General features: G+C 38.9%; 1 protein-coding gene across 2 annotated transcripts; it reads right to left on the bottom strand.

Moving 5' to 3' along the window:
• Positions 1 to 1,983: 1,983 nt before the first annotated feature.
• Positions 1,984 to 18,526, bottom strand: LOC137296126 (uncharacterized). Of its 2 annotated transcripts, none has more exons than XM_067827825.1 (8): positions 18,501 to 18,526; positions 11,645 to 11,919; positions 10,701 to 10,747; positions 9,597 to 9,623; positions 3,616 to 3,802; positions 3,047 to 3,093; positions 2,660 to 2,784; positions 1,984 to 2,027 (listed from the first exon to the last, which is right to left on the bottom strand). In XM_067827825.1, exons 2-7 carry the CDS (start codon positions 11,913 to 11,915, stop codon positions 2,689 to 2,691), a joined length of 675 nt encoding a protein of 224 aa, XP_067683926.1. In that variant the 5' UTR covers positions 11,916 to 11,919; positions 18,501 to 18,526; the 3' UTR covers positions 1,984 to 2,027; positions 2,660 to 2,688. The 2 variants fall into 2 exon arrangements, with proteins under 2 accessions (XP_067683926.1, XP_067683924.1); XM_067827823.1 differs by having other exon boundaries at positions 2,650 to 2,784.
• Positions 18,527 to 19,619: the final 1,093 nt, after the last annotated feature.

A 19,619-nucleotide genomic window follows, 5' to 3' on the forward strand; every position in this document is an offset into this window, starting at 1 on the left:
TGTATTCTTCTCTTATTCATGAAGACCAGTCCCCACCATTGTACCCCACGTTGTTTTAGGTGAGACACGACTGAAGGATCTTAACACACATAACAACATTCAACCTTCTCTGATTGAGAACCATCCACGTCAAGAATTGGTAAATCCCATCACCTGACTATATTTTGAGTGAACTATATCCAACTCAAAAGTGACCACTCACTTCGCTTTGTTATGTTCGTACGTTGTGGTAAATATTTCGAGTAAATTATATACATATTTAGGCAGTTCCTCACAATGTAGTTTACTCTATCCGCATACGCCAGGCATATGAATAAGACATAAGCTGTCATGTTTACATTTAAAAATGGGAAAATTCAAATTCCACTTCCAGCTCGGTTCAGCCTTCTCTTATTCATGTAGATGTCTGGGGTAGAAGAGGCCTTCAGCAACCCATGCTTGCCATGAAAGGCGACTATGCTTGTCGTAAGAGGTGACTAACGGGATCGGGTGGTCAGACTCGCTGACTTGGTTCCCAATTGCGCACATCGATCCTCATGCTGTTGATTACTGGATTGTCTGGTCCACATTCGATTATTTACAGACCGCCACCATATATCTGGAATATTGCTGAGTGCGGTGTAAAACTCACTCACTCACTCACTCAAACTAGTTTCGTGTGAGGTTTGGCAACATGACGTGAGAAACGGATTGGGGATTCGGGACTGGGGATTCTAATCCTGATTCTGAAAAAAGAATATTCGTATTCAGGATACAAATTCCAAGCTGCAGTCTAGTTGTTTATGTCTTTAGGGTACCCAGGTTCACTAGGAGCACCTAGTACATTAGAAGGGGGAGAAAATGCATACTGACACTGTTCGTCAGAGTTTCTAATCTGAAAAAATATTTAGGTTCGGGGTTCGAATCATTTCAGTCTACTTAGCTGCCTGCCTGCCTGCACGCACGCAAGCACACATACACGCACGCATGCACATACATGCATACATGCGTACACACATAGGTACATAATGCTGAATCCCATATATGACCCCCCCCCCCCCAAAAAAAAAAAAAAAAAAAAAAAAAAAAAAAAAAAAAATTAGATTCTGGATTCGAATTCCCAATCCCGAATGTCGAATCGTGTGAGAGACAACAAGAGGATCTGTACCTGTAACAAACATAACAACATCAGCTCAATTTAAACTGTATATGGTCAAAAGTTAACACATCATTTTGTAACATAATTAGGTTTCTTTTCATATATTTTCTTGTTTCATTTCGCTATAGCAATTATACTTTCGGTGATTCCACTGGCCAAATTTTAAAGTATTTCAGAGTATTTTACTCTCTTCCCCGGCGGCATTTTATGGCTGCTTCAAAGTGTTATAACGTTCTCAAGGACAAGATGGCTAATTTGAACTTTTGGTATGTTACCTGCAGAAGGGATAATATATATGTCCTTTGTTTCCTGCCCAATACCCGACTACAGATCGCATATATACGTTTACAATTATAACAGTCGATGGAATTCAAATCGGATCTTGACGATGCGTACTCTGAAGTATTAATTCGTAAGGCTGTGAATTCTTGAATCTAAATTATTGCAGGAATATAAAACCACAATGACAACACAATTTTCTACGTCATCACAAAGTTGTCACGTGAGATTAGAGAAATATGGACAACAATCGACCTTGAACTTTCAGACGGTAGTCAAGCGGAATCGTATAGAGCAATGGTTTGAGTGAAACACGTCTACAGGTTTTCCCCCAAAATCTAGTGCCCCAGAAAAAAATGTCATTTCCTGACCAATTCACTTATGGGTAAACCGATAAGACTTAAGTATAGCATTTGTATTTCATAACTGTGTCCAGGCGGGGCAGGACCGACTCATCCAACTTCACTCGGGTAAACTCTATTTGCCTTGTTTCTTTCATGACTTACAATTATGTACTGTGTAATGAGACAAACATGCATTATGTACTGAGTGATAAGTAAAAGCAATTCAAATATTATACACATTTTATTCATAACTGGCAATGATGTATCTGCAAGAAAATAGTTACACCGAATTAAACATTAATTAATATAATTGTACCTGCGAAAACTGGAAGAAATCTTCGAATCATACTTATTGCCCCATAGAATGTTAAAAGACACCATTATCACAAGAGCAGAGATATAGCTCCGAATACGAACCTTGAACGATCTAATCAGTAAGCACGTGAATTACGTGCTATTGTTTTTATTGTTTGCGAAAATGACTATCGCAGTGTGATGCCACGTGACGTCATGATCGAAGTTTATTGAACACTAGTCGAAATGAGCCGGAATCGTTCCACACAGCCATTTAAAGGTTTTCCACCGTCATAACACTCTGATCCTTTTGTAGAACTACGCCCCAGAAATCAGCGTTTTTCAAGAAAATCACTAATGTTACGGTGTACCTAAGACTTATTATTTTTTTGGAACGTTTCCCTGGATCATAAAACCACGTTAATGCCGTGACGTTAATCACGTGACTGCCGATCACAAAAAACTTCCTTGTACATTTCATTTTTGAAAAGATTCTTGACACCAATTGACCAGTTGACCCAAGTGACCAATTTACATGGGACGCCAAGCCCGTAATTAATTGTCAGTTGTCGGACATATCCTTGATACTATTACCATCAGACACCTGGTGTTCTGTACGTGTTAGAGTCTGGTTCATCCCATGACTGTGCTGGCAACTACTGGAACAGCTGTACTGACAACGATGGTGCCGACAGTAGATTTTATCATCGCAGCCTCCATCTCCAGATGCTGGAATACGGCAAACACGACATTAACTTAAATGAAACGTAAGAGCTCTATTTGAGTACGCCTTTCTAGGGTTCTTTTGGGCAATGTTCGAGATTGCACTCAGATAATTTTACGTTCCACGTAGCATGACTTAATGAATTGTTAGTTCCTGTCTGAAGATACTCTGTCTGACTGAATTGTTGGAGGAAGGAAGTGTCTACTATTATGTAACAAATGATGTATGAATGTTAGGATTGTCTGTGGTATGTTAGTGTACCCTTACCCTAATGATCATCTGATCAAAACCGTGAACTTCGTCGTCCTCAATTTCTGCAAAAAGAAATAAAAAATACAGCCAACGACAGTTTCCTTCAATGCACTCATTGACTGGGAGGCAGGTTCCCTACTGACAGATGGATGTAGGTTTCAGAAAGCATCACAGTAACGAGCTACAGGAGGATATTTCAGAGAGTGCTGCAGAGTAGAGCAGCTGGAGGATATCCTGGGAAGCAGTATACGGAAATGCTATACTTATACAAGAGGAGATTCTGGATTTCTCTTTTCTCTTGACAGATGGTGGAAGGTTTCGGCAAGAAGTAGAGAAGAAGTTGTAATACTCTGGAAAAGCCCAAACCCTTTCCAAACCCTACCCCACTCATAGCCGTTTGAAAACACTTCTCAAACCAAAACAGTCGCATTTGGTCGAATATAAGATTTCAACTTCATTAAGGGCACCTGTTTATGGGTCATATTATTTGGTGATGGATTAAACTGGGAAATGCCCTCTACATTTCTTAAAAAAGAATACTCCCGATGTCCAGTGTATACGGTATTTATGGATTATGTACATACGTGACATGAGGTCAAAAACGGCTGCGTAGCCCTTCTGGTCGATGTACTGGGTGAGGGTATTGTGTTCGGCAGCGTACAAGATCTCCAAGAACACCTGCATGTCCGCTTGAGATAGATCATCCTCAATCTTGTGTGCAAGGTGAAGTTCTCTCAGGAAGTTAAAGAGGTCGGAACCACTCTGTCGCTTCTACGTAAGGAATATCACGCATCTGTAGGTTTTACACATTGGTATAACATTCCAGTAAAATATTGAGAAACTTCTCTTGACAAATATCGAATACATGAATATAACTAAAGAATTTTTTTTGTGACAAAATGTGTTGAGATACTGTTACAGTCAAAGTGTGCACATGTGAAATTTTGGGCTTGTCTTTGGCGTCGATATAGTTTAGGTTTTGCTTCACATGAGATCCCAAATCAATAAATGTGCTGTGCTTTACCTTTGACCAGTATTGCCGCCATAGCAAAACGTGTCCTCACAGCTCCAGGTCCCTCATGTATACTTACAACACACTAAAGTCTGGTACAACACACTAAAGTCTGGTACAACACACTAAAGTCTGGTACAACACACTAAAGTTGGGTAAGAACATAAATCACTACTTTGTAAGTACAATCCAACAATCGTGCACTATATTGTGTCATGTAAATGTAAGTAGCCAAAGCCATTCTATAATATATATTTTATATAGCCCTGAGTTCCAGCTCGCCTGCACAGAAGCACATTGTTTTTCCTTCGCTTCAGAGGATGTCAGTTTCAACGGCACTTCTTATAATCTCTACTGACAGTAGAATCCACTGTACCGCTATAGGCGAGGAATGACAGGATGAATCACACCAGTTCGATGTTCATCTTTCTGTTGCTGATTTACATCTATCTAGCACACAGGAATAGCTGTTAGATAAAACGTTTCTTACAGAGATATGTTTCTGTCAAGTACATTAACCACTAAATCCCTGTCTCAGAGATGAGTCTTTTATGCAGTAAAGGGCTGATTGTTTACAGAAAGTAATGTCAGATGGATTCTGAAAAACACACATTTGAGACGCCCCCCACCGTAACATTACTGGAATATTGCTAACACGTCGTAAAGCTAAATCTGCTCGCCCAATACGTTAAATAGGAATTTCTACTAGGATTTTATAGGTAGAAAAGGGTTTGCCAAGGCGTTTAACACACGTTTTAGGAATAATGATGACCTGATGTAGTGCAATAACAGTCCTAAAACTATTATGTTCCACTGATTTACAAAACTGAACTAAAAACAGAGAAAGTTAGTGAGAGCACATCATCCGTTTTTCCAAATAGATCTAAAGATAACGTTGGTTGGTTGTTGTTCACCGCTGCTATATTCCAGATATAAATAACCGAGTCTGGACCAGACAATCCAGTGATCATCATTATGACATGTATCATGAGGGATGCGATGACATGTGTCAATCAAGGTAACAAGCGTGACCACCCGATCCTGTTAGTCGCCTCTTACGACAAGCGTGGGTTGTTGATGGTCGATTCTAACCCGGATCTTCAAGGGTTCATAACGATTGTCAGAATATTAGCCATACGAATGTTTACTATATCCTATATATACTATATCCAGCAAATACTCTTCAAGTGTCTACATGGCACAGTATGTGTGGTACAGTCAGGCATGGTCTTTCTGCCCAAATTTCCCAATGGGCGTCACAGAAACTTGATAAAGCTTTCAAGCAAGTTTATAGTAGACACGAGAGCATGCCTAAACCTAGCGCATCAGTGACGAAAGGATGCAAATTCTGTTTTAAACCATATACTCTTTCTGGGACAAACAATTATACGCATTCCATGGCGAACACCTGTTACCATCACAATTTAATCGGGCACCCGTGGCGAGCCACCTCCTCATGGTGGGTGCTGGGTAACGCTAAGTGCTCGCCAACCCCCCGTTGTGGACCCGGGGGCATATTTGGTCCACCAACCCGTTTGCCGTGGGTTGCGGCCCTGTGTCGGTGGAGAAGGGGATCCTGGTGGTTGAAGGCATAGGAGCAGGACCAGTGTTCCTATTGCTCAACACACCACTTTGGCCCTGACTTCACCTAGACGGGTGGTAGAATGGGCCCGGTTCTATCAATCGGCTGGTCACGCCAGGCCCTGTGCATGGGGATTATTTTTGCACATTTTCATTGTACTGTTGGGTCTTGGGTCTTGTTCAAAGTCAGATTTTATTTCTCTGCATCGAGGAAATTGCCTAGAGTCCTATGCCAGAAGGCGGTGGCTCATGGGCCAATCTGGTGATGTTGACCGCTGAATTCTATATGTCTTTGGATTATTGTTATGGGCCGAACCAGCCTGACAACTAATCTTTTGGACAAATATAGCTATTCATGTCATATTTACTGGAGTATACCACCCCTGTATCCCTGGTGTCAGCATCCTGGAGATCCGGTGCAAATTGACACCGTCCTTGTTGACACTCCATGGTGGGTGGGGAGCAGGAGTGCTGAATTCGTATGTTATACCATGTGTCAATGCAATTCACCTGGTTCCTACAAAGCAACTAAACGCAGACATGTAGATGTGCTCTCGTCTGATGAGGAGGTAGCTCCAGATATTTCTGATTCTTGGCCACGGTTTATCACAATTGCATCAGTTGACGGAAGTCCTTTAAAGTAAACCCGTTTGCTATCTCACTGGGCATTAGAGGTGTCTGTGGAGATGTTAAGAATGTCACACGACTACGGACTGGTGCCTTACTAGTGGAGTGTTTGAGGAAACAACAATCAGTCAATCTGTTGGGTTTACAACAATTTGTTAATACTCCCGTTGTTGTTTCAGTTCACAAGACACTGAGCACGAGCAGAGGCATTGTGAGAGATGTTGCTCGCTGTCTTTCTGATATGAGCGAGGAGGAAATTGCTGTTGAATTAAAATCTCAAGGAGTCACACATGTAAAACGTTTTTCCAGAAAAGCACAAGATGGTGTCTTTGTTAAAACCAACACCTATCTTTTCACTTTTTCTCAACCTGTAATACCTAAATCACTAAAGGCTGGATATTTCAACATCGGGGTGGAGGTTTATGTACCAAATCCACTCCGATGTTTTAAGTGTCAAAAGTTTGGTCATGGTGCTAAGTTCTGCCGTAGCAAGATGGTAGTATGCTGCCGTTGCACTGGAGCCCATGATAGCTCTGAGTGCACAAATGACCTCAAATGTGCTAACTGCAATGGTGATCACATGGTGTCTTCTAAATCCTGTCCATCGTTTGAATTTGAAGCCCAAATCTTAAGAATTAAGCACACAAACAACATAACCTACCAAGAAGCAAAAAAACTAGTACCATCTCCTGCTCAAACATATGTAAAAACATATTCCGCAGCAATTGCATCTTCCACTCGAGTTTGTAAGACAGTCTCCGTGTCATGTCAGACCGACATCTCCTGGGTCAAGGATGACCAGACTGTACTGCACCAACCCTCTGACATATCTCAGAAAAGTAATATGAAATCAACCACTTCACAAACAGACAATCCTACTCGTGATGTACCATCTCACTCCATGGAAAGTACACATACCGATGATGCAACTTTAACTAGAAACGAGAAAAAGAAAGTACAGACGAAAGACGAAAGGCGCTCACTAACGTGGAGACGCCCACTCAAGTTCTTGCATCTGTTGAGGTTCATAACTCGTATGAACCTCTGGAGATAGACGTTCCTCCTTCACAACCAATTCATAGGAGTGAACACTCCTCCCAATCACGATCTCCAGTTAAGCCTCCATGAACACTTCCAATACTATTATTCAATGGAATTGTAGGAGACTGAAGAACAATTTTAATGATATACATTTACTTATACAAGATTTTAAGCCATCAGCATTTTGTTTACAAGAAACATATTTTAAAGAAAACGATCACATCGATATACGACAGTATACTCCATATCACTGCTTTTCTCCTCCTGGGCCGAAAGCAACTGGAGGTTCTTCAATATTAGTGAGACAGGGCACCATTCACAGTCCTGTTCCTCTAAATACCCATCTTCAAGCCGTTGCTGTCCGTGTAACGATGCACATTGTTTTTACATTGTGCTCTCTCTATCTTCCTCCTTCCTTTTCTGTGCAGCCTGGCGATCTGCAGGCACTTTATGACCAAGTTCCTAAGCCCTGTATCATCATGGGCGATATGAATGGACACAATCCCTTGTGGGGAGGTACACATACAAACAGCAAAGGTAACATACTAGAACATTTTATTTCTGTCAACAATATCTGTCTCTTTAATGATGATTCCAACACTTATTTACATCCTGGTACAGGAACATATTCTTCCCTTGACTTATCACTTACTGACTCTACTCTGCTGGGTGAGTTTGAATGGTCAGTCCATGACGACTTGTGTGGAAGTGACCATTTTCCAACTATTCTTAAAGCTATATGTCCATCTGACGTCCCTCCTTTGTCACGAAGGAACTTTACCAAAGCTGACTGGCTTTTGTTTGAATCACTTTCATCCAACAGATTGAAGCCTGAACTGTTTATGGGAGTTCCTGACCCCGTCCAACTCTTTTCTGATGAACTGAACAAATTAGCCGATGACTGCATTCCAAAGTCCTCTACGATTCCACACATACGAAAACCATGGTTCAACAACGACTGCAAACAGGCTAGGAAGGCACGGAAAAAGGTTGAGCATTATTTCCGTCGCCACCCTATGGTCCATAATTTGAACAAATTCAAAATATTAAATGCAAAAGCACGACGTATCTTCAAACAAAATAAACGTCAATCTTGGCGAAACAATGTGTCGAAAATCAATTCGCGTACGCCGATATCAAAAGTATGGAACATGATCCAGAGAATCAAGGGCAAGGGCTCACAATCTAGCATTAAACATCTTAAAGACGGAGACCAAATATTAACTAGTAAATCTGACATTGCAAATAAACTTTGGCCAGACACTCTTCCTCGTCGAATTATGTACCCCGGTTTCAAAAGTATAAAAACCAACAAGAAAGGACACCTATCAATTTCACTTCAGAAAGGTGAGGATCCTCCGTTCTGCATCCCTTGTGATGAAAGAATCACAGTCAAGCATATCCTGCTTGACTGTGTAGAGTATTCCATCACAAGGGATCAGTATTTTAACTCACGAACTATGCAGGATCTTTTTACTCATACCAGCTCTCATTTAATTATTGCCTTCTTAAAAGAATTAGATTTGTTATCAGAATTGTAAATAGATAAATATTTTATTATTGGTAGTCTAGATTAATAACTGAGATTGTTAGTGGCTGTGCCCTCGAGGGGGGTTGAAGTATTGTAAAATTATTGTCCTCCTGAGAGGGTACGTAAGTCCAAAACATTCTATGTAAATTTAGTACGACCAAACTTTTAATCGTAGTATATTTGTTGTTTTTAATAATGGCTAACTTTCAGTATAATCGCCAACGGCTGAGGGGATGGTGTAAATCCATCTGGGGTCCACGCAGGTAGCAAAGGTACTGTAAGTCCCCATGGCCCCTAGTATGGTGATCTACCTTCAGTTGTTGGCGATCTGCAGCCCGTATTTTATGTTGTATTGTCCGAATAGTGGTAATTGTTTTAACTCTCCACACTAGTTTTAATTGTAAATGTGATGCTCTAGTAGTTTTACTGTCCTTTGACGACAGGATTTTATAATGTATACATATTTCATTTCAGTATCAAAATGTTCTCGTCACGATATGGCTGAAATATTGCCAATGTGACGTTAAGTATTAACTCACTCACTCACTCACAATTTAATCGTGATTTGTGGACAGTAAACACTTAACATTTTGGAAAATAAATTTGTTGCTTCTTGTCCTTAATTTACCTTCCAGTTACTGACCGAGTGATTGTAGGTCATCAGCCTCTTAAGAATTAGTAAACCCTTGAGGTCAGATGAGATGATCCATCAATGTAATTCGAAAAAAAATGTTTATAATCATTAGAACTATGGTTGTCACAAATCTACTTACACCAAATATGCTTCCTCCCACCAGATGCTAAAACAAAATATAAGTATTGGTATCAGTTTTAGAATTGGTATTAGTATTAGCAGCAACAGTAGTAGTAGTTGTTGTAGTCGTAGCAACAGCAGCAGCAGCAGCAGTAGTAGTAGTAGAAGTAGTAGTATCAGTATCAGTAGCAGAAGCATTAGTAGTAGTAGTAGTATGAGTATCAGTAGTAGTAGCAGTAGCAGGAGTAGTAGTATCAGTAGTAGTAGTAGTAGTAGCAGCAGCAGCAGTAGTATCTGTAGTAGTAGTAGTATCAGTAGTAGTAGTAGTAGCAGCAGTAGTATCTGTAGTAGTAGTAGTATCAGTAGTATCAGTATCAGTAGTAGTAGTAGTATCAGTAGTAGTAGTAGTATCAGTATCAGTAGTAGTAGTAGTATCAGTAGTAGTAGTAGCAGCAGCAGCAGTAGTAGTATCAGTAGTCGTAGTAGTAGTAGTAGTATCAGCAGTAGTAGTAGTATCATTAGTAGTAGTAGAAGTAGTAGCAGCAGCAGCAGTAGTAGTAGTATCAGTAGTATCAGTAGTAGTAGTAGTAGTAGTAGTATCAGCAGCAGCAGCAGCAGCAGCAGTAGTAGTAGTAGTAGTAGTAGTAGTATCAGCAGTAGTAGTAGTATCAGTAGTATCAGCAGTAGTAGTAGTATCAGTAGTATCAGTAGTAGTAGTATCAGCAGCAGTAGTAGTAGTATCAGCAGTAGTATCAGTAGTAGTAGTATCAGTATCAGTAGTAGTATCAGCAGCAGCAGTAGTAGTAGTAGCAGCAGCAGCAGCAGTAGTAGTAGTAGTAGTATCAGCAGCAGCAGTAGTAGTAGTAGCAGCAGCAGCAGCAGCAGCAGCAGTAGTAGTAGTAGTAGTAGTAGTAGTAGTATCAGCAGCAGCAGTAGTAGTAGTAGTAGCAGCAGCAGTAGTAGTAGTATCAGTAGTAGTAGTAGTAGGAGGAGGAGGAGGAGCAGCAGCAGCAGCATTAGTAGTAGTAGTAGTAGTAGTAGTAACAGTCGCACTTAAACATGCATATTTGAAGGTGTTGAGCTGCTACGGTTTTATATGATCAATAAGTATCACAATACTTACAGCGGCAAGGTAACCTTCAAAGTGGGGAATGTCCTCCTTGTCAAAATCTGAAGATATATAAAACATAAGTGCCACATTTCCACTTCACGTACAGACATATTGTGTAAGAAATGACGTGTGTCCATCTTAGACACTGTGTGTAAGAAGTGACACGTATCCATCGGAGACACTGTGTGTAAGAAGTGGCATGTGTCCATCTCAGACACTGTGTGTAAGAAGTGGCATGTGTCCATCTCAGAAACTCTGTGTAAGAAAAGACATATCTATTTGAGAGGCATACGAGTGAGTGAGTCAGTTTAGTTTTAGTTTTTAGTCAGCAATATTCCAACTACATGGCGGCGGTCTGTAAATAATCGAGTCTGGACCAGACAATCCAGTGACCAACAACATGAGCATCGAACTGCGCAATTAGGAACCGATGACATGTGTGAACCAAGTCAGCAAGCCTGACCAACCGATCCCGTTAGTCGCCTCTTACGACAAGCATAGTCGCCTTTCATGGCAAGCATGGGTTGCTGAAGGCCTGTTCTACCCCGGGACCTTCACGGGTCGAGAGGCCTACGAATTATTACCTCAGAGTACGCATCAAGATCCGATTTGAATTCCATCGACTGTTGTAATTGTAAAGGTATGTATGTGATCTGTAGTCGGTTATTGTACATGTTAATGTGAGGAAACAATAGACTATGTATGTATGTATGTATGTATGTATGTATGTATGTATGTATGTATGTATGTATGTATGTATGTATGTATGTATGTATGTATGTATGTATGTATGTATGTATGTATGTATGTATGTATGTATGTATGTATGTGTGCGCGTGCGTGTGAGCGTGTGTGTGAGGTTTCTATATAAATCGAAACGTATGACTGATTGAGTTGGTGATGGCAACTTGTCTAAACCTACAGACGAATATGCATGAAAACAAACACAGACATACGATCAATGAGACGTATAATCTTGTCGAAGGTCTGGGCTTTGATGAAGGCTGTAAGAGCGGCGCTGCCCTGTTCGGCAGCCATGATGAGTTCGCTGAAGAGGAGTTTTTCAGTTGGGACCATATTGAAGAACTCATGACTCTTCTCTATTTCCTTCAGGTAGTCAGCGAATTTAGATGGGTCGGTGTAGTCGTGATCGTGACCGTGATCGTGATCGTCGTCGGCCATGACAGCCGTCACTGCTGCCACCAGAACAACAACTAGAAGCTTCATTGTCCTGTAGGAGAAAATGAGTTTATTTATCGTAACAGAAGCGGCAAATCCGTCTCATTCAAATGAAATGTCGATTACAGAATTGTGACTATATCAAAACAGATATTTGTTTCAGCAGTGTTACAGTTGTACGACGTTCAAGTTATTGTACAGACAATCCAGTGATTGTGACCGTGATCGTGATCGTCGTCGGCCATGACAGCCGTCACTGCTGCCACCAGAACAACAACTAGAAGCGTCATTGTCCTGTAGGAGGAAATGAGTTCATTTATCACTACATAAGCGGCAAATCCCTTGCCACATTCAAAAGAAATGTTGAGTATATACAATTGTGACTATATCAAACACATATATGTGTTTAAGGTGTATGACAGTTGTGTGACGTTGTAAACAGGCAATCCAGTAATTGTCACCATGCAAGGCATGTGTTCAAGAATCACTAGGTGAAGATAACATAATGTTCGCGAAAAGGTGAGCGTATCCAGCCCCATCTTACGAGAGTGTATTTTCTGGAAATGTTATTATTGATTAAGAGATAATTAAATATTATTTGGGGAACAAAGTTTAAAGTTTTGAGTGATAGTCATTATGGGTCACGTTTCGTATCATAAGTGTTCAGTGGTATTTGTTCATTGGCAGCAGGCTTTAAGCTAGCTCTTTACAGTTAGCTCCCTTTGACTATGTGTTTCGATTAATTGTGCGTACTTCCGGGAGACTACCAGAAGATTCTACGTTGATGGTGATGGTCGCAAAGAGCTCGAATGTTCTTGAATCAGTGACTTTGTATATAAAAGCTGGTTGTCATGTTGACGACGCAGGACACACACCCGGATTAACTGGAGTATATATATCTGCCTGCCTCCGTCAGCGCTTGACCTACTTAACCCCTACCTGACTGCTCGCTGTGTTACATTCGGTAAAGCTGTTTCTCACCCTCAAACGAAGACTTTGGTGAGTTGATATTATATTTGTGACACAGTACTTTAGATTGGACTCTGGTTGCATTGTACATGAAACTCTATTGTGAATCTTTTGTATGTTGCCTTTGCTTTTGCTGAATACAGCAATATTGAAAATTTCAGACTTGTTCTCAGTGTTATATGTTGCTGGTTCTGAGGTTATTTCCTATACCTTTTGTCACGGCAAATTATTCACCGGACACCCACCCGTTCAGAGTCAAGACAGACGTATGGTACAAATCAAAATGGGAATTGAATAGGACATAATTTTTGTCGTTGATGCATCCATCACAAATGTCCACTGCTTATCTTCCATGAAACTGTCTCAAAGCTTTAGTGAGGCCTTCAAGTGGTGTATCCTTGAAATATTTGGAAAAAGAGCTTGCTCCATGCTTGTATCTCAACGTTTGTGAAATGTAAAGACCACATGCATGGACTTGGACTTGGAATATTTCTAGGCATGAAAGGAAAGTTGACTATTGAAATCATCCCTCTTACCATACACCCATTGCATTTTTGTCACTCTGAATCTGTATACGTAGATCTAGATATGAAACAGTTGAGGCGGTCCTACTTGTCTTATTTCAAGTTCAGTGGGTAAATCAGTGAAAGGGAATTGGTCATTTGATGATTAATGTAGGATATCAAATCATCCATAAACCTGAATCTTCGGTTGAAAGTCTGGACCAATTTACCTTATTACAAAGATGAAATTCGATTCACAAAGATGAAATTCGATTCACACGCATAAAGAAATTGATCCGCCAGGAGGGAGCAAAACTGTTGCCCGTTGGTATGCCTACTTCTTGTCGGAATGTTTTCACCCCCAATTTTACAAAGATGTTATCCATGACAAAGATCAGCATTTGGCACATTGTTTTTGACAAAATGTGACAGCTTGATAGATAACTTTCACCCACTTTCTCTAAATGTAAATTGCTTTAAATTCACGGCACCCTCCGATCTGCATTCTGAATGTGGTAAGCTAGAACTGAGTTGTGTCACGGACTTGATAAACGTAGCTATATCTTCACGTGCTTTTTCACATACGATACTTTTCGCGCAATAATTAACTGTAGGTTAATAACATGTGCATGAAATGATAAAATATGTGAAAATTATGCCTGGTGTAAGACTGGATATGAAACACAAAAGTATTCAAGTAAACGTAGAAATATAAATTCTACTCGAATAAATGTATTTATATTTTCTAAAAAGGCTGTCTATCTTTTATAATATTGAATATAATTTAATGTATTTGCTTGTAACAACATGTAATGTTGATTTTACTGAGATTGTCCTACTGGAAGAAAACAGGGTTGTGTATTAACTCCATTCTATTTGCTATTTTTATCAACGACCTAGCTGCCGCGTTTCATGTTGGAGAGGAGTAAAGTTATTCCCTGATATACATGAACTATTTCTTCTGATGTTCGTTGTGTAATTTCTATGTTTCTAATCGTGTAAGTGGGCCACAAGAACAAGTAAATATTATGGGTGATCACTGTTCAACATGTAAGGTAAATGTCAACCTTTCGAAAACAAACATAATTGTCTTCCCTAAAGATGGAAACATTAAACAATGCGTAAAATGGTATTTTCGTAAATTGTACAATTTGTTTCAGAATATGTGTAATTTTGATTATTGCTAGTAATCTCTTGATATTTTCCAGTCGTTTCCTGGTATTGATAACCAATTGTCTTTCTAAATTTGCGTTTAATTGAATGGCAAGAACCTCAGAGTCACCATGATCCCACTCTAAGTTAACATCATTACAGATTATAAAAAATTTTAAAATCATTGAACCGAGTCAGGTTCCTGTAATTTTATCTGAACACATTCTTAATCACGAACAGTAATAGAATCCTTCCAAAGTATTTAGCGCAGCGCTTATACTTTCTTCTGAGAAAGTAAAAAAGCTGTGTATCGTCGGCATACTGCCCTAATTTGTGTTCTGTATGTTTTAAATAAATTAATGCCATTCATTGTTGTATTGTCTCTAATTCGCCTGTCTACAGTCTTTACCACTGTCAAAGAATGAAGAAAGGTGTCCATTTTGCATGGCACTTGAAGTTGCATTGCTTATCAAAATATGTATCCACTTAATCATATGAGGGCCAAAGTCAAGCCTTTCCAAAACTTTAAGTATGGCTAATTTGATATAGAATCAAAGGCTTTTTCAAAATGTATACCTAGGAGCATATCGTTCTTATTCTTAGATTTTGTTTCCAGGATAATCTTATGTTATTTGTTAGAGATCTCCCTTGAATGAGTCCTGTTTGATTTTCGTGTCTCAACGCGCCAAATCCTTAATCCTCTTGGTAATACATCTGCCATCTTTGTTACCTTTAGGGAACATGTTATTATAATTCCTCTGTTAATGTTAAAAATAACAGCCATTATTAAAGCCATAATAAAACTGTACACCCAAATATTTAGTTCTTTTCAAAAGAAATCGTGAAATACCCAATAGGAAAGCCGTCTAGCTCGGGAATTTGTTTTTTTGTTCATTTCTTTTGGTTATGTAGAGAACGGAAAGAAACTTTAGACAGGAAATTCTGAATTTTCTTTTCTGAAGCTCAGTCAGTTTGGGAATACCACTTTTATATAATAGTTTTGTTCTTCTGAGATTCTTTTTACCATCTAATATTATTTTCCCCTTATCATGTAATAGTTGATTGACCAACATGCCTGTGTAATTTCGGTTTTCCTAATGACAGAAATATTTTGTAGGCCTTCCATCTTCCTCGTACCACTTTATTCTGTTCCTTATTTGAATCTCTCTAGTTCTCCCCTTAATTTTTCAATTTCTTATTGAAGTTTTGTAAGTTCTTTTAAAATTGATGTTTTAAAATGTGCCCTAATTCGTTTTCAACTTCATATGCACTTTGTTCCAACTAGTCAATTTTTTTACACCAGTTTTTCTTTGAATATTGAAGACATGGATATCGATTGGCCTCTCACTTTCATAAGAACCGTTTCCAAAAACAGAGAATCGCTAATGGTTAATCCAAGGTTCTTGTCACTAATATCTTTCATTAATGATTGTTTCTATATAAGTACTCGTGTTTCACCTTTTTCAAGATTGTGTTTACTTTTTCTACAAGATCTCTATTATGTAATACAGAGGTACTAAATGTCAATACCCCTTACCGTTTTCTTTAGACAGGGTATTTGAAACTGAACCGATATTAAGACTGTTGAATGGTCTGCCGAATGGTTTGTACCCTGCGAGAATATCATATTCCCTAATGAGATAGACTGCCATGTCTTGGAATACTAAAAGACATCTAGCCTGGTCTTCCGTCTAGTTTTTTTCCACCACGTAAAGCTTGAATCTTGTTTATATTGTCTCCAAATATCCAACAAATCATAGTTCATTATCATATCTAAAACCACCTACCTAGGATTGTTATTATGGCGATACTTTCCTAGATCCAGTGAAGGGTCAAGTACAAAATTGCACACAATACCAAGGAATCGTTTTCGAAGCAATCAACAGTCCTGAAAATATTCTCATAAAGAGTTGCATCGTCATTATTTGGGCTTAGATACTTGAGAGGGTGAATATTATACCATCAGTTGAGATATCAGCAATAGTAAAGTTGTCATTTGGATATTTAATTGTACTATGTATTTTAACTTCAGTATTTTTATGAAAAAGGATAGCAGTCGCTCTTGCATTAGATCCATAGGGGGCGATAATGCACTCTAATCTCCATTCATTTCTCATTACTTGTTCATCTTTTAGCCAATGTGAATATCTTGTACACAAATGATTGAGCAACATGTTTTTTTTAAATTTAACTCCCCAGAGCCCTACATTTTGCGACACTATTTCAATTCTGTTATCCTTGGTCATATTGGGCAATGTCAAACATATGTATAAGTTTTGAAATATCCATTGCAACATGTCTTTTTTGAATGCCTAACGCATAGCGTGAAGTACCTACATGTACAGATATGGATTTTATAGTTAAAAAACACAAATAAAAGAACAACCCCTCCCTCAACCACCCCCCCCCCCAAACAAAAAAAACCCCAACCAACAACAAAAACAAACAAAACAAAAAAAACAAACAAAAAAAACAAACAAACCAAAAAAAACCAAAAAAAACAAAAAACAACAACAATCAACCCCCCCCAAAAATACAACCCCCCAAAAAAAACCCAACAAAAACAACAACAACAAAACAAAAAACCCAAAAAAGAAAACAAAACAAAAAACTGAGAACAAAAGACAAAGCATATAAATAAGGAAGAAACTTGGAGGTGATGCTCTTGGGCCTAGTTTACCCAGCTTGCATAAGGTGAAAGGCAGTTATGTAATTATATATCAAAGTAGCTATATTTTGCAGAAGACAGATTATTAAACTAACAATACTTGGAGACAGTGACATTTGGTCCTCAGGGTTAAGCTGAAGCGCCCATACAAATTACAAGTGTAATGGTCTTCGAGCAATGGTCTTCAGTATGATGTTACCCCGAATATACAGGTTACAAAATAACAAAATAACATGAATCAAAATGGCCTTATGGAATGGATGTTCAAATAAATCCTTTTTGTTGTTAGTTTGGTTTGTAGTTCTCCTTAATGGAAAAATTAAAGAAAAATACCTAAAGAAAATTACTTACAGAAATATACCTCCTGCATTCTGACAGATGATTCAGACTACTGATGATTCAATCATTAACTTTACCAATAGTATATAATATCACATTGGTGTTAAAGTGGAAAGGGGCATTAATGAATGTTTTCGAGTTGATTTAAACATATGGAAACATCCCACTCGGAACAAAATATTTAATCAAAAGTTAAACCTATCCTTCGCCATGGATGTGAAATACTGGAACCGATTATTGGTGGTCTGAACTGGTTTAATGTACATGTGACGTGCCGCCTACTAGACTTCTGTGCAAGGCTTACGAAACGTTATTTAATCTTTACTCAGTAAGTAGGCGGAACTGGATAATGTTAGACATATCATGGTTTTAGTTCAGATCTGGAGTCTACGGATACGTGGGATGTAGGGATTGCTTTCTTAAAACTTCAAACCAGACTGAAAGAGATTATATTTAACCAAATCAACCTCGGCACATTTGTAACCGACTTTGCAGTATGGATGTACAAAGATAAATGTTACAATCTAAAATAAAAATCCTTCAAGGGCAGAAACGGGCTGCAATGAAATGATATTTTGATAAAAATACCCTATATCATGTCGTGTGCACGTTTACAGACCCGAGACCTTTCATACAATGCATATTTGAATTTAAATAACGATAAGAAACCTCTCACCTGACTTGTCACAATGGACTGCATGAACCTCACTCGAAGACGATATCATAATCTAGGCGTTGTTAGTTCTTGTCAAGCACGATAAATATACATTTTCACTTAATGAACGCAAAGTACCTTTTACGCAGCTTTCGTGATAAAGTGAAAACATTCTCCGGAAATCTACAAACTATATTACTATCGTAAATTTGCATTAATCCCAAAATGTAATAAATGATTTCCTATTACAAGGTAACTGGATATTCGTTTCAGTAAACAATACATTGAAAATAAGAAAAAAATACATTTCAGATTTTAAATGGTAGGAGAGTAAAAAGCCCAAATACCTGTCGTGTTTAAATGCTGGGAAGACTACTCTAAGTTCAGTGACTCCCTACCCCTATTTATACTGTGATAAGGAACAGGATAGGCTTCAGACGCTCACCTGACAATTTAACGCTGGTTCAAATTTTGGATACAGGGCAATTTTTCGTACTGATTTTACTCTGAAGACTCTGTTTAGGATCACGAGGAATATTATTGCCACAGTGTCAGTGTCGCAACCATATATTAAACCTTACTTACTCACTCAATCTCTCGCTCACCCGATCCCCCCACCCACAGACCCACTCACTCACTAACTCACGTAACCACTAGCCCACCCGCTCCAGCATTCACATACAAGACATGAACATAAGTAATCAAGCTGTGCAATCAACCATGCTAGTATGTACTACTGGACCCTTTATTGCATAAATGTAGCCCGTACAGTCACAATACTGTGACTGTCGGAGACTTCGGGTAAGCCAATCCCAGCTGTTATCTGGAAGAACATGTGCTGGCTCATATTTTAGTAAAGTCTCAATTTATACGTAAGAATTTGAACAGAGATAAGATTAGGCAAGGCGGAGAGTGTGTGATATGTTGTGCGTCATCACACGACCTGTATGCATGTCCTGTATATGGAAAACTACACGTCGAGCTTACATATCATGAAGTCTTTGGGATCTGTGGTCAGGTATGTCTTTGTTAAACATTAAAACCGCTGTCATACAAAAGACTCTATGTGTTTTAAATTTCGATATCTTTCAAGATCATCTGTACGCTGAATACTCAGTGAAGTTCACTGACATGGAGCTTCTTCAGCTGACAGGTTTGATATAGAACTGTGGCTCTATACTTTGATAATGCTCTTATGTATAACTGAGTTTGAACTATAAGTTGGTTCGGAACCTTCCGTTATTATGCACAAAATATTGAGACACAGAATCAGCAAATCTGATTGCCCGACTCTACCTATATATAGTATAGTAAGCTATGGCAATATCAAACCCAGGAAGACTCATATTATGTTCGTTATGATTGTGCGTCGTTTTAGCACTTCCACTAAATTATAAAGGCCACGAAACAGTTCGTAGTAACTACATTTAGGAGAGAAACATCATGTGTTGGCCAATTTCCAGGTG

This window comes from Haliotis asinina, chromosome 9 (assembly GCF_037392515.1).
Source record: "Haliotis asinina isolate JCU_RB_2024 chromosome 9, JCU_Hal_asi_v2, whole genome shotgun sequence".
NCBI lineage: Eukaryota > Metazoa > Mollusca > Gastropoda > Lepetellida > Haliotidae > Haliotis > Haliotis asinina.